Here is a 27,906-nt window from a genome sequence, read left to right on the forward strand (position 1 = left end):
TGGCCTATGGAAGACAGAGCTGTTTTTGCTCTGCAATTGTCCACTCACGCTGCCAGCTTTGTTTACACAAATAGAGTCTGGAGCACGTTTCCAGGCCCAGAGCTTGCACAGTACGTGTTCTTTGCAGAACATCCTGGGGCGGAGACCGCAGAGGCATGCTGGCTCAAAGTGTTCCTGCAGGCTGATCTCCGTAATCTCAATAGGAGCCAGAGCAGCAAGTGGTTTCAGTCTGTGTTGACTGCAATTTGAGGGAAGAACATGCCACATAGTTAAAGCACCACACTCCTCAAATCAGTAGTGGAAAGGAGTCCTTGGCTGTGTTTCCGAAAAAAACAACACAGACAGGGAAACACAGCACTCCATGTTGCTGGATTTGAGTGTGCCATACTCAGACTTTCTGTAGAGCAACATTAAGCAAAGTCCTTACTGCAGGAATGTCCAAAATGCTGCATTCCTGGATTGCCAACCTTTTACTCTACAACCCCTGATGGTTTCCAGTTTTGGATTAGGGAAATGAAACGTGCCATCTCCAAGGGAATGGAGCTGAATGCCCTGGGCAAAGGACCTCTCAGCCAACTGGCCGTAACCCAGCAGTTCCCAAAGCAATTTGTCCCTCTCCAGATCACTGAAGTGGGGTGGCAGTGGATGAGCAGGGTGTTGCAGGAAAATGAAAACAAAGGTACAACAAAACACAAGCAGAAGGCCTGAAAAGAACAATGAGAGCTGAAACAAGCCAAGTCCTCTTCTTCCTGCATCTTTGCAGCCTCTTATCTTAAAAGGCATGTTCACCAGCATTCACAATACACTTTCAGATGTGAAAAGAAATGTCTGAAATGTCTGCTTGTAATTCAAACTACTGACAAGCTGTTGAATTCACTTGGTAAAGCGGAAGCAAGATGAGATTCAGAAAAAGACAAAAAAACAAAAAAGGACACAACTGAATAAGAACATACATCATGCAGATGGACAATAGGATTGCAGAGGTATTGGGAGTTCAAACAACCATTTCAGCTTCCCTGCAAAAGCTAAGAGCTTCTTATGCTAAGACCTTAGTACTCCATAGGATGATCCCAGGTCAGTTAAAGTGGAACCAATTTTCTATAATTGCTTAATGTGAAAAGACCACAAATTTACTCTTTTCACTTGCAGAGATATGAACGGTGAATGGTAACATGGGTGCAGCTCGCATTGTATGTACACAGTATAAGTGCTGATTTTTATACTTTTTTGTGTTCACAGGAGAAAATAAAGCCACTTTGCTCTTGAAACTTTTTTGCCTACACAGACAAAGGGGTAACAATGAATGAAACCTAAAATTCAGTAGAAGATAGGCACAAAGCTACTTTCTTAATGATATCATTCCACCTTATAGAGCACCTCCAGAAAAGCTTTTTATTATGCAATAACTTTGTCATTAAGAAGATTTTATGTTGTCTTCTTCAACTTAGAATTCTGCTATATTTCAAACTACTTTTTGTCTCTTTTTGCCTTTAACAAAAGATCAAAGTGATGGAATTATTACTATATTTATATCCCACCTTTCTCCCCATGGGGTCTCAGTTGTTCGTCTTCTATAACAGTTGTACATCTTTGCATTGGAATGCTGGGACTCATCCACCTGAAAGTACCATTCATAGTGTTCTTGGCACACTTATGCCTATTCAGCCAATAAAGATGTTTTTAAGCGAAGAATATTTCCCCACTTAAAAGATTAAAGCTAATATTGCCACCACCTAATTTTTCCACATATAGTTGGCTTTCAGGCACCACAATGGCCAACTGGACTATAGGAACATGTTTGAACTATTTCTGTTAAGCATTTAGCTTTGCAGCCTAATCTACAAAGGCTAAAGGAGTTGACATGTACTGAGCCCTAGAGGTTCCAATAAATGAAGGGTTCATTTTTAAAAATAACAACACAAGAGTGAAGGTGAAACTATGTTCAGACTATGATTCCATATGAATCTTTCATGGCCTAGTTGCTGCAAAAGTTGCCAGCTCATATATTGTTTTTATTAAGGTCTAAATTGAATTCATGACTTGGTTTTAGAATTATTTTTAAATGAAAACTTTAATTTTTGATATACATTGCAGTATACTTTAAAGGAGACCCGGTGGCGAAGTGCGTTAAAGCGCCGAGCTGCTGAAGTTGCAGACCGAAAGGTCCCAGGTTCAAATTCCGGGAGCGGCTTGAGCGCCCGCTATTAGCTCCGGCTTCTGCCAACCTAGCAGTTCGAAAACATGCAAATGTGAGTAGATGAATAGGTACCGCTCCGGCGGGAAGGTAACGGCGCTCCATGCAGTCATGCCGGCCCCATGGCCTTGGAGGTGTCTACGGACAACGGCAGCTCTTCGGCTTAGAAATGGTGATGAGCACCAACCCCCAGAGTCAGACATGACTGGACTTAACATCAGGGGAAACCTTTACCTTTTATACTTCAATATGTTTGTGACAACACTTAAGAGGATGAATGTTTCAGACTGCATGCTCCAATTTGCTAGCGATCACTATATGCTGGAACAACAAGAATCGCAAGCTAGAGTAAACCTGTTCAGTTAACTTACTCATGTGTTGATATACTATTAAGCAGTTGTTTCAGTGGATCTACTCTATTTGTACTAACAGGATAGTAGCCGCTAAGCCTTATAATTGTTTGGGAGTATGGGCTGAATATGATGTTAGTTAGACTGAAATAAATGAAATTCACTATTGAAATTAACATGTCACCTTGGTTTCAATGAGCCTTCTCCAGTTGTGTCTGTCATTGGGTTTAGTTGCAGGAGACCCCTGGAGAATAAATACAGCTGGTTTCTTAGGCAGAATATTTTCCTGTTTTCTGTTATGCGAGGGCAACTAATTGATTTGGTCACTTTCTTTACACAAACCTTTCACATAAGAACATTAGCAGGAGCACATGTCTGTGCATCTAAAATGTAAGCTTTTCAAGGAGTGTCTACCTGCCCTCTTCCTTTACCTCTGTTGCATTAAATACTTTTATTTTCTGTTAGAAATAATTTTGCACAAAAATAATTTTGAAGTTCTACTGTCCGCTCTAGTCAGCAAGCAACTAAGGAACCAGGTAGTTGAAGTGCAAGTGCTGTTTGAGTAGTTAATTCAGTCCAGGTCAGTCTTAAGTAAGCTTCTTAGATAATAGCTAAACAAGAAGTGTCCAGGAATCATTAGAAAAAAATCAGTAATCCAGATAAACTAAGTAAATCTAGCAATGAATAAAACAGAGTGCTTAACTGTAGCCACTTCAAGATTAGGAAAAAAAAACATGAATAATGAAGACTACTTCCAGCGACCAGAAAAAACCTTAAAGCGACCAAGCTGCCATGGAGTAGCTGACAGATTTATAGCCAGCTGTCTCAAGACACCAAACACCTCATTAGATTGGCATCACCTACTTCACAACTTCTAAGTGTTTATCCTGGGATTGATGTAATCTCTCTTGAGCTCTTTTTTGCTCAATGAATGATTGTAATGGATCTTCACTTTCTGCAACCTCCTGGTGATGAGTAGGGCCTCTTCTGATTCAACCCCCATGTTCTTGGACTCTGAAAACCACAGTCATCAGGAGTTGTAGATTCCAGGTTATCTGCCTCCTTCTCTCCATCTGGACATTCTGACTAGAGGGAAAGTTATGTTATCTATATACACAAAACGAGACTTACTATGATGATGTTCTGCTTTGATACTACATATTGGCTGCAAAACATTCGTATTTACCCATTTTTGTGGATTTTAATCATAGCTGGTTCTGAAAAAATTGTCTATGACACAGAATAACTGCTGAGTGTCTTTATTCAGTCCTGAGAGTTTGTTCAAGTTCACAACACTCTGGTTCTCTGTTGTTGCTGTTGTCATCATATAAAGCTAGTTATTAGATGAAGGTAATATCAGAATCTGTAGAGTTAGCTGCTTTGGAACTGATTCCAATTCTTTCCATGTACAGAAAAATAACACAGAGGCATCTGTGTCAATTAAGTAGGAGTCAAGATGGGGACAGGGAATAACATGTTGGTGTCCAATGGGCATTCCGGACATATTGGAATCTAGTATAGCTTGGATCCACTTTTAGTTGCTCACAAATACGATCTGACATCTACCTTCCTTCCTTTAAAAAGTATTTATTCAGGGTAACAGCTAAATATTTCTTCCAAACAGAACATTCTGTTATCCCCCCACCCCATTTTGTTTTTTTTCTCTTGTCACCATTTCCAGTGTACAGGGCACTAGGCTGTTTTTTTTTTTTTTTTTTGGAGTTAGGGTAGGGGGCGCCTCTGATTTTTTTTAAAAAATAGTGAAACATTAATTTATAAGTGTTTATTCTGAACATGGCAATATGTCCCCACTTCTCTCATATTGTCCCTATTTGGGCTGTAATCTTTTCAGCACATATCAGCTCGTGTTAGAGAAAGGGAGAAGAAAGGGGGGAGAGATGGCAGGAACTTTGAACAAATTAAAGGACTGACTCAACAGGACCTTGAAGGCTTTATACTCCATGGTTTTACCATGGGGAATCTCCTTGTCACGCAATGTGTGTGTTATCTGAAATATTTGTCATGTGTCAGCAGCCCCAATTCCAACAATTACAGGCACCAAGCTTTTATTGCAACATGACGTTTTCCCCTGATGTTAAGTCCAGTCGTGACCGACTCTGGGGGTTGGTGCTCATCTCCATTTCTAAGCCAAAGAGCCGACTTTGTCCATAGACACCTCCAAGGTCATGTGGCTGGCATGACTGCATGGAGCGCCGTTACCTTCCCGCCAAAGCGGTACCTATTGATCTACTCACATTTGCATGTTTTCGAACTGCTAAGTTGGCAGGAGCTGGGGCTAACAGTGGGCTGGGGTTAACATTCCGCTCCCAGGATTTGAACCTGGCACCTTTCGGTCCGCAAGTTCAGTAGCTCAGCACTTTAACACACTGTGCCACAAATATAGCTGGTTCTAAAGTAATTTCTTACTGAAAAATGAGTTTTCAGTTCCTCTCAGCAATTAATCAACTGCTTGCCTAATTACATTTTAATTTGAAAACATATAAAACACATAAAAGATAACCTATTAAAGCCTTTGCTTGCTTTGTTTTTACATCTAAAAACAAAAAGAAATAACTCGTTTTCTTCCTGCTGTGAAAGAGTTTGAGGACTTTTTTTGATAACGCTTTGCATTTGGAAAATCTGTAGGAAAAATAAATGTGTACAATTTATTTTTCTGTACAAAATGTTGAGGTGGAGGAGAGTCCTGAAACTGAAAATCTTGCAACGTGGCCGTTCTTTAAATATTATGTCAATAACACCCTTTCTTGCCGAGGAAGAATATTTGTGAGTGTTTTTAATATCCCTTTTTTAAAACCCTAAATCTGAAATCTGGGGTAATAAAGGAAGCTAGATGCTACTGAATATGAAATTGCCAGTTTCTTTATTTCAGACAGTTAATTTTGGCTCTAATCTGTCAGAAACTCCTAAAATATTAGAATTACACGTTTATCTGCTTTTTCAAAATCTACAGCAAACAATTTTTAAAGTCTTCTTGAAACTAAACTACTATTAAATACCCATGGTTGTTTTTGAACAAGTTGTTGTTGTTATATTATATTATTATATTATTATATTCTAATAAACACACTAATATGGCATCTTCTGTCTTTGGCAACAGTGTATCCTGACACCACACAGAGCTATTGGGAAGGGATGGAATGGAGGAGGCACTTAACACACATAAATGGAAACGTGAACAATATTTGCATTAAGGATGAACATTATTATTGCAGAACTTCTAGCAGGGAATCAATTAATTCATAAATTATAAGTGGTTCAATACAATTATTTCCTAGCAGCAGAGACAATTAAGTAAAATAACACACTTGCTGCTGCACTAGGGGGCTGCAAACCTTGAAAACCAGGCTATGGTTGTGATGTTTATGAAAGGTACCCTAAGCTGGATTTTAGTTCCAGAAATTGCAGAAGTGTGGGTAAGCATATTGGCATTCTGAGGCTACTTGCAGAAGAAAGTAAAAATGAAGACAGAAGGATTCAGAGACAGAAATAATAAATTTAAAAGAATGAAAGTTTCTGTTATTTATTTCTCTTTTTTCACTTTTGAGATTACCGGTATAAAAAAGTACTAAATAGAGGACATAAAAATACGAACAATGGAAACAATTAGAAATATATCAACAAGTACGGTGGAAAGACTATTCAGATGCTTGAGAGGGGGAAAAGGGATTTGTCAAATGTCCAAAAGGAGGAAAATCTTTTTCATATTCTTTTCTTGCCTCCCCTCCCCCAATTTACCTCTTGATATAGCATGGTTAGCAGGCATGGGACACCCAGGAAAGGATCCTGGAAGGCTATAGTTAGACCACTGCTGAAAGAGCCCTCCTCGGATCCCCTAAACCTTCATAATTACAAATTAGTGTCTAATCTTCCCTTTTGGGTGATCAAGAGGGCAGTTGCTCTCCAACGATAGGTAATCTTGGATGACTCACCCTTCCTTCACACATTTCAAACTGGCTTCAGAGAAGGACATGGAGTTGAAACTGCTATGGTCACCTTAGGATATGATCTTTCTATTAACACAGACCTGGGAAATGTGTTGCCTTTCAAATTTAGATCATCAAACATGATATCCTTCTGGACCACCTGGGGTTTGGCAATTGGAGACATTATGGTGCAATGGTTCCGGCCATACCTCTCAGACAGGTTCCAGGTGGTGATGTTTGCTCCTCAAAAAGGGTTTTTTAAAATATGGCATTCCATAAGGTGCCATTCTTTTCCCAATTCTTTTTTTTACATTTTCATTAAACTGCTGGGAGATATCCAGAGGCATGGGGCCAGATGCTACCAGTATGCTGATGAAACCCAAATATATTTGGATGGGGTTATGCTTCCTCTGAAAGACTGTTTGCAGCTCGGGAATGCTACTGGTTTTGTATCTCTAAAAGATGCAACAATCAGGAGTGCTTATTGTCAGGTTTGGTTGTGCCCCTTCCTACAATTGGAAGACTTAAAGATGGTAGTGCACACACTATTATTTATTTATTTATTTACATCATTTCTATCCCGCCTTTCTCACCCAAGGGGACTCAAGGCGGCTTACAAAGACTCAATGCCAATAAACAACAATACAATAAATAAAACATAGAGCAATTAAAAACAGCTAGGCAATTAAACAATTAAAAAATATACAAAGCTTAAAATATGTAAAGTGCCTAAATCCATTCATCCAAAGACCTTGCGCATAATCCTTGTTCCAGATCACGTCAAGCCATAAAAGCTTATTCGTTAAACGCTTACGCACATTACCAAGTTTTTAATTTCTTTCTAAAGCCCAAAAGGCATGGAGCCTGCCGAATGTCATTGGGGAGGGTGTTCCACTGCCAAGGAGCCACTGATGAAGAGGCCCTGTCCCTCGTCCCCACCTGTCGCACTTGTAAGGCAGGTGGGATTGAGAGCAGGGCCTCCCCAGACGATCTTAAGGTTCTCATCGTAACTTCAAGGCTGAACTTCTGTGGTGCATTGTACAAGTTCAAAAACTTGTATTAGTTCAAAATATGGCAGCCAGATCTACCAGTTGCGGGTACATCTAGGAGTGAGCATATTATACCTATACTAAAATCAATCCACTAGTTGCCAATTAGTTTCTGGGCAAAGTACAAAATGTTGGTCACTACTTACATGATTTGGGTCCATATTAACTACAGGATTGCCTTCTCCAGTACAACCTGCCCCTTAAAACACTGAGGTCCTCTGGGAGATGCTTACTCCAACCAGCCAGAGCTCACCAGGTAAACATCACCCAGAGGACCTTTTCATTGGCTGCCCCTAGACTATGGAATAACCAGCTGGAAGAGATCTGACAGCCAAACAAGCTGTCAGAATTTAAAACATTAATAATAATCATAATAACAACAATAACAATAATTATGCTTTCTTTACATCCCACCCCCTCTCCTCAAGGGGACTCAGGGCAGCTTACAATAAGGAAAAACAGAATAAATAATAATAGTCACATAAAACAATTCATGAAAAATTAAATCAAAAGAACAAATTAAAAGAACAAACCATAATACATAAAGCAAAGCAAAAACAATAAACATGTTAGCTACAACTCAAAAACAACAATCTATATATATAAAAGGGTAATGAAATTTCAGCCTAGGACAAAACAACAAAACTACACATCCCAGAAACACTAAACCTGGCAGCACAACCCCTCATCCATGCCGCTACGTTCATACAACAAAAATAAAATAAAAATTAACTGCTAATTAGAGGGACAGGAATAGTTGTTTTTATCCAATTGCTGCCAGTTAGAAGGCTAAGCTCTGCCCACTTGGTCTCCTAGCAACCCACTCAGCCCAGGGGACAGGCAGAGTTAGGCCTCACTTAGGCCTCTTCCACACTGCCTATAAAATACAGATTATCTGATTTGAACTAGATTATATGGCAGTGTAGACTCGAGGCCCTTCCACACAGCTATATAACCCATTTATAATGGACTTAATGTCAGGGGAAAACCTTTACCCTTTACCTTAACTACCACCAATTCCTCAATAGTTTATTTCCCATACCACCATACTTCGCCACAGCAACGCGTGGCCGGGCACAGCTAGTCATAAATATAGGACTATGTAATATGTAATACTTAAACATGCAGTGCAGTAAAAAATTCTTGTTGGTAGAATCAATAAAAGCAATAAGATCTAATTAATATTACTCCTATTTAAAACCTCTGTCACTGAATTATAGTTAGCCATTTCCAAAAGCCATGTTTTGAAATTCCTTCCTAAAGGTCATTAATGTGGGAGCCAGCCTAATCTCTTTGGGGAGGGCATACCAGGGCCGGGGGGGGGGGGGGGCTACTACCAAGAAGGCCCTTTCCTTCATCCCTACCAACTGCGCTTGTGATGGAGGTGGGGCCCAGACAGATTCATAGGGGGAGATAACAGTTGCCCAAATAGACTGGACCTGAACCAGGTAGGGCTTTATGGGTAATAACCTGTCACAAGCCATGAGGTGGCTAACAAATAAAATGTATTTATTATTATTACTATATTAAAATGTTTTCCAGTTTAGATAGATATAACCAACTTTTAGGGTAAAGGTTTTCCCCTGACGTTAAGTCCAGTCGTGACCGACTCTGGGGGTTGGTGATCATCTCCATTTGTAAGCTGAAGAGCCGACGTTGTCCGTAGACACCTCCAAGGTCATGTGGCCGGCATGACTGCATGGAGCGCCGTTACCTTCCCGCCAGAGCGGTACCTATTGATCTACTCACATTTGCATGTTTTCAAACTGCTAGGTTGGCAGTAGCTGGGGCTAACAGTAGGCGCTCATTCCGCTCCCAGGATTTGAACCTGGGACCTTTCGGTCTGCAAGTTCAGCAGCTCAGCATTTTAACACACTGCGCCACCTCCAGGGGCCCAACTTTTTTATTGTTTTTATTGTATTATTTGTATTTATTTTATTTTTTATTCCTTTATTATTATTTGTGTTTTTATTATTTTATTTTATTATTTGTATGTATTATAATTTTATTATTTGATTATATTATTTTTATTTATGTTTTTTAAATTGTATTATTTTATTTTGGGTTTTTGTTTTTTTGTATTTATTTTATTATTTTTGTTGATTTTTGTATTGGGTTGCTCTGAGTTCTGTGGTCTGCCTGGTCATGTTCGAAATGTATTCTCTCGTGATGTTTCGCCTGCGTGTATGGCAGGCATCCTCAGAGGTTGTGAAATGTGTTGTAACAAAAGAAAGTGGGGTTTATATATCTGTGTAATGACCAGGGTGGAAGAAAGAACTGTTGTCTGCTTTAGGCAAGTGTGAATGTTGGAATTGGCACTGAACAGCCTTGTAGCTTCAAAGCCTGGATGGTTCCTGCCTGCCTGGAATGAACAAAATGTGGCTCCCAGTATTTAAAAAATCTGTGAACTCAGGACAGTTAACTAAAGAGCAGCACTGACCAATCAGGGAATTCCAGACATGATATACTGAGGGCCAGCTAACATCTCCCAACAAAGGATTCCTCTCCGAAGCAGGAAGTAGGCAGGCCTTGAAGGTGCAAGGGCATTCAATGGTAATCAAGGTGGCCAAGGGGAACACTCACTGTTGCCTCAGACCGATCAGAGTTGTCCCATCCTGGATATCATTGCTGAGATAGAAATAAACATCCCACTTGTCCGTTTTCAAACAGATCTCATAATCTGTGAGGATGCCTGGCATAGACATGTATGGCAGTTTGGCAGCAGATAGGGTTGTGAGGGAATGTGATGTTTAATAGGCTTTTCCTGAATCCCTTCTTATTATCCAACATATTCAGTTATCCAACGTTCTGCCGAGGTGTTTATGTTGGATAAGTGGGACTCTACTGTATATTTATAATCTTATATTATCTGCTTAGAACTGGATTATATGAGGCCCCTTCTACACAGCTGAATAAAATGCACACTGAAGTGGATTATATGGCAGTGTGGACTCAAGATAATCCAGTTCAAAGCAGATAATATAAGATTATAAATGGGTTATATAGCTGTGTGGAAGGGCCTTGAGTCTACACTACCATATAATCCACTTCAAATCAGATAATCTGTATTTTATAGGCAGTGTGGAAGAAGCCAAAGTGAGGCCTAACTCTGCCTGTCCCCTGGGCTGAGTTTGTTGCTAGGAGACCAAGTGGGCAGAGCTTAGCCTTCTAACTGGCAGCAATTGGATAAGAACAATTATTCCTCTCCCTCTAATTAGGATTTTATTTTTATTTTATTTTTATTGTCAGAACCTAGGGGCAAGGATGGTGGATTGTGCTGCCAAATTTCTAGGTTCTGGGGCTTGTACTTTTGTTGTTTAGTGGGAGGGGAGGACACCATTACTCATTTATATATATAGATTATATAATGCAGTGGTCTCAACCTATGGATCCCCAGATGTTTTTGGCCTACAACTCCCAGAAATCCCAGCCAGTTTACCAGCTGTTAGGATTTCAGGGAGTTGAAGGCCAAAACATCAGGGGACCCACAGGTTGAGAACCACTGATATAATGTAATATATATACACTTATTGTAGCTCCATGAGAAATGTTTGCTTCAAAAAGGGCTGAAAAGGTTTGAAAATCGCTGGGACTAGATTAAAGCTGTTTAAGTTTTTTTTTAAATCACTGGATTTAAATGGGAAAATCAATTGGCATCTGTCTTCTTCCAAGTATTGCAGCTTCTGCTGTTTCAGATCTATGTAGGAAGTGGAGGGGTGCCACCATGATACTTTTTAATAATGGTATGAAAGAACTGTACCTCTTATAGGAAATGAAGGATCCACCAGTAAAGTGGAACTCTTGACATCATGATTTCTATAGTGGAGTTCTGGTGATGGAGGGAAAATGGCTCTTTTTTAATTTACATTTTTGATATTTTTTTTGTTTCCTATATTCTTCCAGCATGACTGTATTGCTTTGGAATCTCAGTCACTCCTATTTAGTAAGCTGATGGATAAAATGGGATTTTCTCTATCAAAATAGGATGGTATAGGGAATAAAATATAAGTATGGATGGGATTTCCTTCCCTTCTGGTAATATAATTAGTATGATAATGCAGTAAAATGTATATGTCAAATTAAAGTTATTATAATAAATGTCCCATTTTTAAGGTAAATCTAAGTAACATAAGTGAGGAGTCTCTGAAAAAGATATAAAGAGTATCTAAAGGAAACTCTGCAAATCTTTTTTTGTACTTAATGAAAAATTGGGGCTTGTTTTCCATAATTCATGACATATTTTAGTTAGAACTAAAGTAGATTCTATCTCTATAGCTATAAGCAGTTTCATTGGTAGGCCATCTATTCCTGGTGATTTATTTCTAATTTCCAGAGAGCCAGTGTGGCGTAGTGATTGGAAGTTGGGTTTGATTCCCTGCTTGGAAGTAGAAACTCACTGAGGCGCTTTCTACACTGCCATATAAAATCCAGATTATCTGCTTTCATTATCTGGGTTATACAGAAGTTTAGAATGGGTCAAAGTGACCTTGTGTAAGTTGCACACTCACAGCCCATGAAAACCCTGAGATCGGTTCACCTTAGGGTTACCATAGATCAGAAATGATATGAAGGCACACAACAGCAAACTACCAAGCCCTGGATTTAAAATTATAAAACCACAGCAGTCAAAATGGAACAATAACATTACAATTCTTCAGTGTGAATGGATCTTTGATTCCAGAACAAAACCCACACAAGCCCCAACTGACTCCGGAACCACTTGAAATATGACTTTGGAATCACTTGAAATGTCCAAGTCATGATCGATTATTTTTTTCTAATAATTCTTCCAAGAACTACTATACCAGATTTGCTATTGAATGTAATGTGAGGTAGTGGTGGAGGCGGCAAAAAGGTCAGTGGGAAGTCATGCCCCTCTGCCTGGCCTTCGCACCAGCCTTTTCATGACCACCACAGCTTCTCCCTCCTCCGTCCCCAACTGGGATCTATTGCTCAACTGTGTAGATCAGTGGTTCTCAACCTGGGATACCCAGATGCTTTTCGCCTTTGACTCCTAGAAATCCTAACAACTGGTAAACTGGCTGGGATTTCTGGGAGTTGTAGGCCAAAAACATCTGGGGATCCCAGGTTGAGGACCACTGGTGTAGATGGATTTAGGAGGGTGATTCTAATGTGCCATAGAATTTAATGCACAGCTCAATTTTAGCTATGTAATTGAGCCAAAAAAAGGTGAGCCTTAGACTCGAGTAAACATAGTGGGGTTTTTTTTAAACAAACACACACACACACAGAGCAGAAGAGTAACAGAGCGTCTTCTACAATTTTTCAAGCACATTAACATTGCTGAAGGCCTACTGATCGGACTAACAAAATGTCTAAACTGATCAAGGAACCCCTTTTCTCTGTCTCCATTCCACCTCTCACCCTCACTTGCAAGAAAATAAAGTATCCAGGCAAATTATTTTGAATGCTTTCTTGTTAAGAGCCATTGAAAGAAACCCACTACTCAACCATTGCACTTTCACCCTGCTTTATGTTCACTGAATTTCTCCTGACAGTTGACTTTTTCGTGTGCCAGAACCACAACAAAGGAAAGCCTTGAGTTTCCATACAGGCCATTCCCCCCTCCCACCACCTCAACTCTGTTTCACTCTCTACTCTGATCATCTCACAAAGATATTATTGTTGCTGGCTCACCGGGGCTCAGTGCACCTGAAGCAGATCAAAGGCACACTTTTATGCCAGCCTGACCACACAGGTCTCTCTCCCACTGCATTAAATTAAACCTGATGATTCATCTGTATTGCCCTCGGGGTCCCTTGGTACAAAGAAAAGGAGAAATACATGTAGGGGAAAAAAGAGAGAAAATTTCAAACAAAAACATAGAGGATAATAAACTTACATTTTACAGCCCTAATTAAAAAAAGGTACAGTTAATTTCAACCAACTGCAGCTGCATATACATCTCATTAAAAAGGCACACACAATTGCCCTATGTCATCGGCACAGTATAAACAGGTACAGATAAAAGCATGCTTCAACCAAATAGTTTTCATATATTCATTCCATAAGCTTTGGATTTGCTAGTTGTTGGCTGATGAGGAAATTACATTGCCTTTGACAACAAAAATGGTAAGAAAAAATAAGCAGTTATATTTTGAAAATGGGGTAGATTTACAATGCAATCCTATATGTATTTTCACTTGGAAGTGTTAGTGGGTTTATTCCCAGGTATGCATACTTGCATCGCAATCTCAGTTCTCTATTAGGTTATAGAATGCGTAAACCTCAAAGTCGGTTTCTAGCCAATTGGAACATTTATGTCATTACCATTATTTGTGCCAGGAACCTTACTCTTCTGTATCTGAAGTGAGCCAAAATTTACTAGCAGTGATCATCACTATTGTCATCATCTTATTATTCTTATTCTACATCATCACAGGAAGGTACATTGGCATAGCACTTGATAGAGTATGCAAATCTCTTTGCTTGTCTTCACTTTATCTTTTAATTTATACAAGAATTATATAACACTTGGATTCTTTTGGGGCAGGGAGCTGACTTCAGGGTGCTGAAAGTATCTTGTCTAAAACCAACATTTGCTATATAGCATTTCTCTATATAGCTTATTATAAGCCTAAAAAAACATGCTCCCCTTGCTTGCTTTGCAAAACTGGAGGATTGGTATCTTTTCACTTCAAGCATTTGTAGTTAGCCATGAAAATAATATATATATATAGAAACAAGTTTTAACTGTACTTAAGCCATTGTTTTTTCACATCTGGAGATTATATCTGAAAACAAAGAGCAAGGGCAAACTTTCCTAACCATGATTATGTTGCCAGTCAAATGAGGTCTCCTCTCTGCCCCATCTTACCATACTTCTGAGAAGTTCTGGAAATGGGCTGTTGAGAAAAAAGTTGGATATAGAAAATATATACAAACAACCAAAGGCCCAGATGGTGCAGTGGGTTAAACAGCTGAGCTACTGAACTTGCTGACGAAAAGGTTGGCAGTTCAAAGCTGGGGAGTGGGGTAAACTCCCGCTGTTAGCCCAGCTTCTGCCAACCTAGCAGTTTTAAAACATGCTAATGTGAGTAGATCAATAGGTACCTCTCCACCAGGAAGGTAACAGCGCTCCATGCAGTCATGCCGGTCACATGACCTTGGAGGTGTCTGCAGACAACGCCAGCTCTTCGGCTTAAAAATGGAGATGAGCACCAACCCCCAGAGGCGGACACGAGTAGACTTAATGTCAGGGGGAATCCTATAGCTTTACCTATCCAAACAAGTCCATTTTATTGGATACAAGCAATCGATATTTAGTTGGGCTCATTTCTAACTAAGTCTAAGAAAAGTTGCTTATTCCCACTGAAAATAACTGAGATCAACACAAATGGACATATCTGGGTTCAACTTCCCATTAAATTATGCTTCTACATAGGTGACTTAAAATGCTTTGATGAATAAATAAAAACTAAGCAGCTGCATTGCTTTTGCAAAAAGCACAGGACTACATCACTGTGTTATTCATCAGTTATATTGGTCTATACACACACACACACACACACACACACACATTTACGGTGCAAAACCTAAACATATATTGTCAGAAACATTTGACAGGTGTCTCTTTTCAACATCTGAGATCCACAACATAAAAGACTGTAATTTAATATAGACATCATTTTGTATTCAAACAACATATGCAAAAAAATATATTGTCATTTGTGAAAAGCCAAAACAGACCCACCTACCACAAAAGTTCTTTATTTTAGTTAACTACTAATTCTCATAACTCCATTGTAACATTTCAGCCTACATAAGCAAGTTCACAGGTCTGAAATAAAAAAAAAAGACTAAAAAAGGTAGTCATGAAAATGGAATGCTTTCAGGCTTATACATTTTTAAAGAGGTATTAATTTTAAAAAGAGAGACACTAAATTTTAATTGCAATCCCAGGAAAATGCTTTTCCTCTACTTCAGTGAGAAAAATTATCGAAGCAAAACTGCTTATCCTGGCTCTTTTGGAGTCACAATGCATCTCGTAATTCTATAGATCATTAGAGCTTTCAGAGCAAGATGGATTTATATTGATTGAGCAAGAAGGTGGGAGAAATGAAGGTCTAAGGGGCTCTTTAAAAGACCCCCAAGTACTTTGTTATACACGAGTGACATGTTCATCAGAGGTCACTCAAAGCCAAAGTCGCAGGCTCCAATCTCACAAGGCCCAGTCAAAATGTCTGCAGTGGAATTTCTGGCTCCCTTTTTACATTTTGTGCCTTTCCCTCTAGTATTGATTTCTACTATGAAAATGCTTCTTTATAGCAAATGCATCTATGATATAATGCATTTCTGAAGGTAATGATAAGCGTTACCACATAATAGAAAAGACACAAGAGTTACAGACAAGGAAATTAAAAAAGGTCTAAAAGGCTAGCTTTAAAAAACCCACAAAATTAATGTGATTTGCATGAAGGTGCTGCTTGCAACTCACCCCCATGTGGCATGAAGATGTCCCACATATCACGGCAATTCGGGATGTAATTGGCTGGTTTTTGCATGGTAAGTTATATCCATTCACATTAGCTCCAATCATGCCTGATATAAGGGTATAAAACAAAGAGACCCAATTTTAAGGCAAAACCACATTGTCTTCCATTGTAGTATTGAGAAAATTGCCAGATTATGTTACTGCAGAGGTCAATTTCTGCTCTTCTCAAATACATTCCCACACAACCCACTAATTAATCTGATGGACACAGAGATGAGAACAAACAAAACTAATCAGATTTCATGGCCAGTAAAAGGGCAGGCATGACTATGATAGCAGCAATCCTCGGAAATAACAATAAAGCAGGTATAGCCAACTTGAGGTCCTCCATATTTTGTTAGACTACAAGTTCCAGAAGACCTAGCCACCAGACTGAGCAAATGGTGGTGGAGTTGCATTCCAACATCTGGAAGATCATTCGTTGGTTGCTTCAGCAGACATATGCATATACAGCTTAAGCTGCGAAAATGAAGGATTTCTATGGACTGCTGATCCATCCACTGGCTCCTTCCAGTTTCCACTGGCAGCTGGTAAGCCAATATAGGAAGTGAACTGAGATGGGCCTTTGATCTGATCCAGTAAAACTACACCATCTCAGCCCATTTTTCTCCAAGCTATACATGGGGGGAGGGGGGGAGGGGAATGGTAGAAAATAGGTGTGCGTAAATGTCATCATTCCAACTGCTTCCTAGTCTCCAGCTATTTCACTATACATTGTAGTTTTTCCAAGATTATGAAGCAGTGTCAAGAGAATGCAGACAAAATCTGCCAGTTCCAAGCTGCATTTTCCCCCGAACAGTTTACTTCCATCATGGCTGGAGTGACTGTGGCCTTTCTTTCCTTGCTACCACTATCAATGGAGGTACAGTGTTCCCTCACTACTTCGTGGTTCACTTTTCGCGGTTTTTCAATAAACTTTATGACTATTATAAATCATAAAAATTTACAATTTACAGCCTAAGGAAGGGAGGAAGGAGAAGCTGAAGGGAGAGAAAAGGAGCCCAAGTGGCAACAGGAGAAGGAGGCGGTTTATCAGCACATAATTGGTTGATAGAGACTTAAAATAGTGTATAACTACTAAAATAATGTATAAATATTAAAATAAAAATAGTGTCTCTACTTTGCGGATTTTCACTTATTGCGTGTGGTCCTGGAACCTAACCCCAGCGATAAGTGAGGGAACACTGTATAGCAACGAAGTACACTCATCGTTTCTGCATGGAGTTTCACTTAGAAATTACTGTGTTAAGCCCCACCGAATAACAACTTCAGTTAAACTTAATGCAGGTTGCAATCCTATATAATCCATCTCTGGAATAATTCCCAATGAATCCAGATGCAAATTGTTCTGCATGTGCTACTGAAATGTTTGGATTTTGTGTCCGCTACAACTAAAGTAATCCAATATATATCCAATAAGTCATATGTGGTTATAACTCAGTTCAATTTGATAACAGTTGAAGTGTTTACAGATCAATTTATTTCAGGACAATGACTTCTGAAACTGAGCAATAAGGACAGCCATGTTAATTTCTAAGGCATTTTTTCTTAAGAACACCAAATCAAGTACTGTTTGAGCCATATTTGATTTACTATTGATTCAACTGTTTGTCCCCTCTTCAGTTCAAGATCAAATTTGATCTTTTTTCCAGTAACTGATTTCAGATGAAAAGATTTAGAACTTGAAATGTGGTTGAATTGTTTTGATCTCAACATTTTAACAGAGGCAGTGCCCTGGTGGGGGCAGCAGAGGGGTCAGTACTTCTTTTAGATTCTCCCCCAATGAACTAAACCAGTGATTCTCAACCTGTGGGTCCCCAGGTATTTTGGCCTACAACTCCCAGAAATCCCAGCCAATTTACCAGCTGTCAGGATTTCTGGGAGTTGAAGGCCAAAACCTATGGGGACCTTCAGATTGAGAACCACTAAACTAAATTCTCACCTTTTACCTCTCTACTTAGAGAAGGTTTCTTTTTTATTAGAGTTAAGGTAACATACTTACAATGTCCTGTAGATAACTTGACCTAGGGTTTTTGGATTAATATTTTTACTAAAATGTCTAGACCTATACATGAATATATACAGTATAGAGCAGGTTTTTAGACGAATAGCTACCTTCTAGTGTGAAACTGGAGCAGCAGTTTTGGAAATTTTTTTAAGAACAGCTATTTTATTCCGGCAAATGTGTTTTACTGTTAATTAATAAATTAGTGTCAATAATTTATAAAACCCTTTGGTATATTTTACCATATAATACTGAAAAACAATGTCAAGATTAACACGTGGAAAGGAAAACAACCAAGAAGATTTTTAGTATCCATAGGCCTGGAACAGCACGTTCCGTCTCTATAACATATACAAACACAAGTCTTTCTCTGGACCATTGCCAAAACAGGCTAAGTTTGAAACTGGAATCGTGCAGGATTATAAATGAAATGCACATTAAAATATTTAATGTGTCTATTATGAGGAGAGTATCAAATCTCTCGAGTCTACTGTAGGCAAATATTTTCATCCCTCAGGGCTTACTGTCCAAAACCTAAGTTCATATCTGGCATTTAAAATTGTGACCTTATTTGCACCAGCTTCACCTACTGTGGTTTCTCTGTATCCCTGAGTCTGCAATCATATAAACTCAGCATAAATGTATAATAGTACAAAATACTGTCCTTTACTGAGGCCATGTTTGTTTGAGGATGCCAGGAATGAGGCGTTTTATTAACCTTCCCATCTTATATTAGTTTGAAAAACTTTACAATATTAAATAGAGCTGTATAAACAATTGGGGGAAGGGAGAAATCCAGCAGAAGTTTTTTTAAGTCACTCCATTATTTGCTGAATCTCATATGCACACATGCGTATCTGTTTGTATTTATATTGAAATATTTACATGTGTGCATAATCGCATATACTATCCAGGGCATAACAGAGTATTTTTTTAAAAAAGACACCTTCCACCGGATGTCCCCTATCCATCCTACATCTTGTTCTGATACAGAGAAAGCCTGTGAGGATGGTGGGGGACCCAATCCCGGAACTAACAGGTCTGTGAGGGAACCTGCACTCGGGTCCCGGGATTTTTTAATCCCCATTTAAAACCCACATTTTTGTGCTATCTGGAAGCGCCCCTAGTTCACAGATGCTTCGATTTCACTAGCAAATGGAAGCACAGTTTGAGTATCCCTTATATAAAATGCTTTAAAAACAGAAGTGTTTTGGATTTCAGATTTTTTTAGAATTTTTGAATATCTGTATTTGCACATGCATAAATAATACGAGGGCTATCTAGAAAGTACATTACATTTTGTAATTAAAAATGAACAAAGTATAGGAGAAAACATATGCAGTTGAAAGCCAGACCCAAATACCACTTCTCAACATAGTCCCCATTGAAATCTAGGCAGTTATAATAGCGATAAAAGAGTTTGGAAAGTCCTTCCCCACCAAACTTTGCCGCTTGGCTTGTGTCCTCAACCAGGCGGGCGTCCCTTTCTGCAGCTGCGCATGTGCCCCACACTCATCCTGGATCGCTCTTCTGTTTTGCAAATGCTTGCAAGGAAAGTTATGGCAAACGGTTTTTGGGACAGGAAAGGTGTGCTTCTTGCAAAACCTTAGAAGAGCGATCCAGATCAAGATACTCTAGTAAGGTGTGAATTAAATACTGAAGGCTAGTAAAAGGAGCTGCATATCTCTGTATGTGAGGAATTCAGAGACAAAAAAGAACTACACAATACCTATTCCTCCAGCATGTGCATCAATCAGAGAGGCAGCTACCGGAATTCCCTTAGAAAGCCCAAGATCTCTTGCAGCTTCTGCTGTTAGCCCATTTCCAACAGGAACTCCTGGAGTGAGAACTTCATTTCCTGAGCAGACATAAAGGGAGAAAAGAGCAAACATTTATTATCATGTTGGAGAAAAAAAATCTGGGATAGGAGGGGTTGTGCTTAAAAGGAATTATCTGTCATCTTCCTCCCTGAATCTATACCTCCCTCACATTATTTATCAAGTATGGACAATACGACATTTTATTTTAAAACCTACACATGCTGTGAAATGCTAATTATAACAGTTTAGCTCCTTATATCAACAGTGCAAATGCATTTAGCCAAGAATTGGATAAACATGGATGCTTTATTTCTAAATATACATTTATATAGCTTTCCATGACTGTAAGTGATGTTATAATGGTTTCAGTGCTTGTGTGGAAATTGCTACCATTATTCCTTCAGAAAAATCAATTGAATATTCTGTGGCCTTTAAAGCTAATCTGATATGAACTGAAAAGCTTTCACATGAATTCCCTATGGCCAAGGCCAAACTGATCTGGTGCCCTTTCATACTTCTCTGTTACAGCACTATGATTTCACCTTAACTGTCATGCTTTCCTTCTGTGGAATCCTGGGGTTTGTAGTTTGAGGAGACAGGAGAGTGAAATTTGTCAGCAATCTTTCCTAAACTAGAAATACTGGGATTCCATATGATAGAACTGTAGTGCAATCATAGTGCTGTTTTTGGGTAATGTGAAAAGGTTCTTGGGTATGAACAGAACAAAACAAGCACTGTGGAGAGAGTGACATCAGCACAAAGCATGAAATGAATATTCTCCACAATAATTAGGCATATTCCACATTATCAATCATGACACCTTCTGGTTTAGAAGAAAACAAATCAGAAAATATAATATTTATATTTAGTATATTATAGAACCCTGTTAGTCTGAGTTAGTAACATACATAGCTAAGTCATCTAAAGAAGTTTAAGGCATTTTCACCTGTTTCTTTATAAACTAGCCAGCCAGTCTTGATGACCATATATCGGTTATCTCAGGACAGTAGATGCCCCAATTTCGCCTTACCTCATCCATACTGAAGGTGGTGAAGCAGCATAATATTATATCACCTGGCCTCAAACTCCAGGCATTGAGTAAAAGCTGAGAATGGACTCTATGCATATAAGGACTGTCAAGAATTATGACTGCACTAGGATTTGAAATGACATGCATATTCTCACATACTGCTGAGCATGTCAGATGTGGGAACAACAGATGTGTAGATGGGCCCAATGGATGATGATGATGATGATATTATGGGGGCCGGGCTGTGGCGCAGCTGTTGAGCAGCTGCCTTAAATCACTCTGACCATGAGGTCATGAGTTCGAGGCCAGCCCGTGGCGGGGTGAGCACCCGTCAATTAAAAATAAAAAATAGCCCCTGCTCGTTGCTGACCTAGCAACCCGAAAGATAGTTGCATCTATCAAGTAGGAGATAAGGTACCACTAAAGTGGGGAGGCAAGATTAACTAATTTACGACCTGGAATGAGGAAGTGCCGTCAGTGTGGCTGATGAAGCAGCTGCTCCCCCTGTGGCCAGAATCGAACATCCCCTCAGAAGAACGTTAACTTGCCTCTGCGTGTGTCTCTCAGTCTCTGTTTGATGTGTTTATGGGCATTGAATGTTTGCCCTATGTGTGTTATAATGTGATCCGCCCTGAGTCCCCTTCGGGGTGAGAAGGGCGGAATATAAATACTGTAAATAAATTAATAATAATAATAATAATAATAATAATAATAATAATAATAATTATTATTATTATTATTATCTTCCCATCGTGTTCCAAATAATGGTACTCAAAGAGTCTAACAATATAGTCACAAACAATACAAATGTCATTAAGAGTATGAATGTTCAAATTATTTTTAAAGCAATTAAAAATGTAAGCAGTTAAAACTTTAAAATGTTAGAATTAATTACAATTTACAAGTGTGCACACCATAAAACACAGGATAGTATTAAAATTCCATCTCATTCAGTTTTCAAGAATCTGATGGCACAAGAATATTTTCAGGAGGGTTCCACCCTGGCTTCTCTAGGGAGAGAGTTCCAAAATCTGGAAGCAGCCACTGAGAATACTCTCCTCCTTGTTCCCAACAAACAAGCCTAAGAACAGTGTTTCTCAATCTGGGGGTCAGGACCCCTGGGGAGGTCGCGAGAGGGGTGTCAGAGGGGTCACCAAAGACTCTCCAGTGCTCTCCGGATGTAGGTGAACTACATCTCCCCTAAATCACTTATCAATTCCTCCCAAATTCCTCCAGTATTTTCTGTTGGACATGGGGGTTCTGTGTGAGAAGTCTGGCACAGTTCTATTATTAGTGGGGCTCAGAATGCTCTTTGATTGTAGGTGAACTATACATCCCAGCAACTACAACTCCCAAATGTCAAGGTTTATTTTCCCCAAACACCACCAGTGTTCACATTTGGGCATATTGAGTATTTGTGCCAAGTTTGGTCCAGATCCATTTGTGCCAAGTTTGGTCCAGCTCAAGGTCAGCACCCACCAAACCCTTCCAGTATTTTCTGTTGGTCATGGAGATTCTGTGTGTCAAGTTTGGTTCAATTCCATCGTTGGTGGAGTTCAGAATGCTCTTTGATTGTAGCTTAACTATAAATCCCAGAAATGACAACTCCCAAATGGCAAAACCCCCACCCCCCTCCATGTTCCAATTTGGACGTATTGTCAGAGTGCAAGGTTTAGATAAACACACATGCAGCGGAAGATCAACGAAGAATCACTGGCACCAAAAAAAGAGGCTGAAGCCTGTTTGGCTTTCTACAAAAGATTTACTTACAAACGGATAACTCTCAAGACGACATATACATACAGAGTGCAAATAGGCAGAGAGCAGAGGGCAGAGGGGAGAACAGATAACACAGCAAGCTATTTATAACCACTCCTGCTGTCTGATGCAATACACAGTTAACTCTTTACACACTCGCATAGTGGACAGCAGACAGTGCATGATGCAATCACCTGCTCACATTGCAACACTATAACTCAATTGCATTTAAACAACTCTACATACAATCATTCCCACTTCAACACGTATCAGGTATTTGTGCCTAATTTGGTCCAGTGAATGAAAATACATCCTGCATATCAGATATTTACATTACACTTTATAAGTAAAAAGGTAAAGGTTTCACCTGACGTTAAGTCCCGTCATGTCTGACTCTGGGGGTTGGTGCTCATCTCCATTTCTAAGCTGAAGAGCCAGCGTTGTCTGTAGACACCTCCAAGGTCATGTGGCTGGCATGACTGCATGAAGCGCCGTTACCTTCCCAACGGAGTTTGAACTGCTAGGTTGGCAGAAGCTGGAGCTAACAGTGGCCGCTCACGCCGCTCCCGGGGTTTGAACCTGGGACCTTTTGGTCTGCAAGTTCAGCAGCCCAGTGCTTTAACACACTTCGCCACTGGGGCTCCAGTTTATATCAGTAGCAAAATTATAGTTATGAAGTAAGAACAAAAATAATTTTATGGTTGGGGAGCACCGCAACATGAGGAACTGTATTAAGAGGTCGCGGCATTAGGAAGGTTGAGAACCACTACCTAAGAAGCTGATGGGACAGAAAAAATGCCTCTCCTGAAAATTTTAGAACCCGAATGTTCTTTAACATGTGTGTGCATACACATACCCAATTATATTGCACTATCTCCCCTCCATGATTTCATTATACACTCAGAAAGAAAGATCAGAATTGAAGCAATGATGGCAAGATTTCTAATAGTTTTAGATGACAGTGGATAAGAAGCAAAGCTGTAACCAACCAAGTGTACCATGCAGAGACATATATGTTTTTAGGAGGCAAGAATGAATTCACCATAAAAATAAATCTCTGGTTTTGTTGGCTGTGCTAATAGTTCAACAGTGAGGATACAATAAGGATGTCTAGTTTTAAATATATACTAAAATCTTAAGATAAAGAACTTTCTGTTTCACATTCATAAAGCTGTCTGAGAAAAGGAGATGCTGTTTTATGGCATAGCTTTTATTCATGGCACCTCTATTTCATAGCAGACATCCCATTTTTAGAAGATTTTTTTCCCCCTATGAAGTAAGAAGCAAGTTTACCAAAGGAAAAAGCTGTCTGAACTTTTCCTTCCCTTTTATCTTTTTCTAAAGACAAACTTTGGAATGAGCCATGCTCATGTTTTGTTTAAAGACATGTATGCAGTACCAATGACCTAGGCAGTTGCCATGGCTGCCATATTTAGTCCATCTGAATAAGTAATTCATGATTCCAAAGTCATACGAATATTTAATAGAATGAGACATCTTAGTACTCACTAGTCTTTACATATAGCGAAAGAAAAACCCAAGAAGGATGTTCAGCTGACTTAGCTATGACACATGCACTAATTCAAAAATTGCTTTTAACCTGATATGCAAAACCAGTTGTGTCTTACATGGAACATTAATTGGCTGCATTTCAAAATACAGAGAGGAAAATAGAGTTACTGCTATATTTCTTGCTTAAACCCAGAAAAGAATAATCCCAACCTGGCAAGAATCTTTGCACTTTGGGACATATTCTGCAGAAAATGAGCATGTGATTATTTTGCACAGAAAAGAAAATTTTATACATAGAAAATATTATTTCACTATATAAATATTAGTATTTTTATGCAGAGAATGCTGTAATTTGAAATTTGTGTATACAATCTGCACATAGATCATTTGCATAGAAACAACTTTTCCTTGATGGAAACCGTTTCCGCATTCCAATATTATTTTCTACACTGAAAATGCTGTGTTCTGTGAAAAAAAAGTTGCACAGAATCAGTCCCAAATTGCAAATAGCAATTTTGAGAAGATTTACACCACCACAAAGGATGCCATAAACACAAGAAGAAAGTGTGTGTGTGTGGGGGGGGGGGGGGGTATAGAAAACACTGTAATGCAATGATTTGACACATTTGTTTTCTGGATTTTCTGTGCAGAGGGATGGGAATTCCTGAAAAAAGGACTAAACATGGAAAAAATGGTGGTCAACCACATTTGTTAGTTGGAGAAGAACTGACTTTAAGAACTGGTTAACAAAACTGGTTTCTCCCCCCCCCCCCCAAGTGCAGTTCTCTCACTAATGTAGATCATGTCTGGAATCTTCTTTTATAGTTATGGTAGACCATGAGCCAGAAGAGACAAGGAACTATTTTTAAACAAGCAATGCATGGAAGTGGAAGAAGACAACAGAATAGGAAGGCCAAGAGACCTCTTCCAGAAAATTAGAAACATCAGAGGTAAATTTCAGGCAAAAATGGGCATGATCAAAAACAAAGATGGCAAGGACCTAACAGAAGCTGAAGAGATCAAGAAAAGGTGGCGAGAATATACAGAATAATATAGAGGATAGTTTTGACGGCCTGGTGAGTGAATTAGAACCAGACATCCTGAGTAGTGAGGTTGAATGGGCCTTAAGAAGCATTGCTAATAACAAGGCAGCAGGAGACAACAGGGAGAAATTTCACAATGGCCTGAGTCTCAAGATATTTTCTTTTCCTGGCCCTTTCTAGTCTCATAGGACGAAAGCAACTGATGAAGGAGGATAAATTTAAAGACAGTGAGTTAATGAATCTAATCTGGGATGTAGCCTAAATTCTAAAGCAGCTATCCCAAGTGCTGAAATTATTTGGAAGTTAAGGAGTAGTTATTTTGAAAACTACTTAAATGTCCAAAATGAAACGAAAAATGGAAAACAACAGTAGATTCTGTCCAGCTAGTCAATCACAAGAAGTTGTTCAGATAATCTGGAAGGACTTTTTAAAGGGGAAATTTTCTTCTCTAATCTATAAGGAAACCACATAAATGGACTCCAAACATATCATAGCCTCATTTTGTTCCCAGGAAAGTTCCTCGTCCATTCTTTGTGGAGGTAGATTCTAACTTTCATTGCATAGAATATTAATTTTTCTCATTTCCTGTGTTCTTCATACAAGAATGTGAGCTATTGTTAACAATAAATTCTGTAAATTTCACAACAAAACCCAGAACATGCAAAGCAAATCTTTCCATCCTTTTGGACATCAACTTGATCACCTACTAACACAGTATCTTCAAGCAACTCAGGTTTGATTTAAGTAAGGTTTCTACAATGAGACTTGGTTTTGTATAGCCAGGCATTACATGTAAAGGGTTCTTTATCTTAAGCACTAAACTTTAACATGTCTTCTGTCTTCATACTAACACAACTACACTCCAAGCTAGAATGTTCTTATCAGCTGTCACAATAGCTAGGAAACCTAATTACCCAAAATATCCAGGTATAGAAAGTTTGGTTAAAAATCGATATTAAAAAACTGGGTTCGCTTATTCATGGGTCATTGTAAGTACTGTACCCTAACACTTTACAAAAAGGCACCATCCTATTTTCTGAGTAGAGTGGTGAAAAGCAAGAGCTTACTCCATCTTGGGAGAAGCTAAACAACATAGTGATTTGCCTTTACTCTCTCCACCATGCTTTTTTGAATGCTTGGGTGAGGAAATTGAGCCAATGTTGGCACTTTCCCCTGTCTATAGAATAATAACCCTCAACTGAACTATGAGTCATATAATATTGGCACCCAAATCTATCCTCAACTTATACTTCAGGCTGACTTCCACTTGAGAATACACAGTAAATGAAACTGTGTATAGGTAATTGTCAGTGCTTTACGTTAAACTAAACACTAGCCATTTTCCTTCCCTTCTCCTCCCTTTTCATTCTCACTCATAAAATCCTATATGCCCCATCTAGAGAAGATCACCCCTAACTTCCATGGTTGTTCACAACCTTCTTGAAAACACAGACTGAAACATCAGTAAAATTCCCAACCAATTGTTAACTGTGAAAGATGTGGTGCAACTGGAGAGCAGAAATTTGAACACATTCTTACATCAGAACAATCTGTTCTCCAAGAAAAATATGTTCACAAGTATATTTGGAAATACTAAGTACATCATGGTACAATGGCACTGCTTAGGCTATATTAGGATTGAGCTGCAGAAAGAAACTCCAGCACAAATGTTGAGGATTAAGTTGGAAGGCTATTAAAAATCTTCCTTAATTTAGTTTAAAAACAAAACATTTTGCTGCGTAAAAGTGGAAGACTGCAACATGAAAATCAAACAGTAGACAAAGAACATTGAAATCTATTGTGTAATTTCTTTGTTTTTAGATTTATAATGAAAACAGAAGATGATATTCTGTTCTAGATTCTATCTAAATTCTATATTATATAAAAGTGCCACTTCCGAGTTGTACAGTTTTTCCATGTTGCCCATATTTCTCATCCTATGCTAAACAGACTTTGCTCTCATTTGCAATATGAACATTTAGTTGTTTAAAAGGGAAAGCTACTTCCTCATGTCCTTCAAATGTACTGTATAAATATTGTATTCAATCCTTTGCTTTGCAGGTCATACATAATTTATGTTAAAAATTCGCTTCCAGGGGGCACTCCAGTCATGGGGGGGGGGGGGGTAAGATTTCTTTTGAAACATTTATTTGCTGCTTATAGTAATGTGGCAGGTGGGGGGATAACTACTTAAATGTTATCTATCAGAACTGCATTTACACAAAAACAAAAAAATTCACACAAGAAAATATATAATAGAATTCAGGGCTACCAATGAAATGGTAACTGTTTGTATTCAATGAATACCCACATTTTATTTATAAAAGCTCTGTTTGACACATATGGCTTCCTGACTTACCCCTTTACATGGGAGTAGACCTTCAATATAGGTTGGGAATTCCACCTATTCTGAAGGATACTAAGTCATTAGAAATCCTTGCTGCTTCAGACTTTGGGGAAAAGGCAAAAAAAATCATGTATAGGTCATCGAGGGGAGAAAATTATAATTCATTGTAAATCACACTTCATAGGTTCTGATACTAGCTCCGCTTTTTGCCAATAATGTTTCAACATTGGAGAAGCAACTGGGACTGAACCAAACCATCCACTTTTGTTGTACTTTTATAACTTATATTTCAGAGGAAGAAACTAACAAAACTACCTCATTGGCTAAGGAAACACGATA

The 27,906-nt window shown here is 38.9% G+C and overlaps 1 protein-coding gene across 9 annotated transcripts in view; it reads right to left on the reverse strand.

Moving 5' to 3' along the window:
• Positions 1-27,906, reverse strand: part of fggy (FGGY carbohydrate kinase domain containing) — a 229,471-nt gene that overhangs the window by 89,876 nt on the left and 111,689 nt on the right. For all 9 annotated transcript variants that reach the window (XR_010005402.1, XM_062978262.1, XM_016993203.2 and 6 more), the window contains 2 exons: positions 19,787-19,915; positions 15,996-16,099 (listed from right to left, as the gene is read on the reverse strand). Coding sequence is in view for 8 of the 9 variants with exons in the window: in XM_062978262.1 (XP_062834332.1) it covers positions 15,996-16,099; positions 19,787-19,915 (233 nt within the window). In the remaining variant the exon portion in view is untranslated. The remainder of the gene's footprint in view (positions 1-15,995; positions 16,100-19,786; positions 19,916-27,906) is intronic.

This window comes from Anolis carolinensis, chromosome 4 (genome assembly GCF_035594765.1).
Source record: "Anolis carolinensis isolate JA03-04 chromosome 4, rAnoCar3.1.pri, whole genome shotgun sequence".
Lineage (NCBI taxonomy): Eukaryota > Metazoa > Chordata > Lepidosauria > Squamata > Dactyloidae > Anolis > Anolis carolinensis.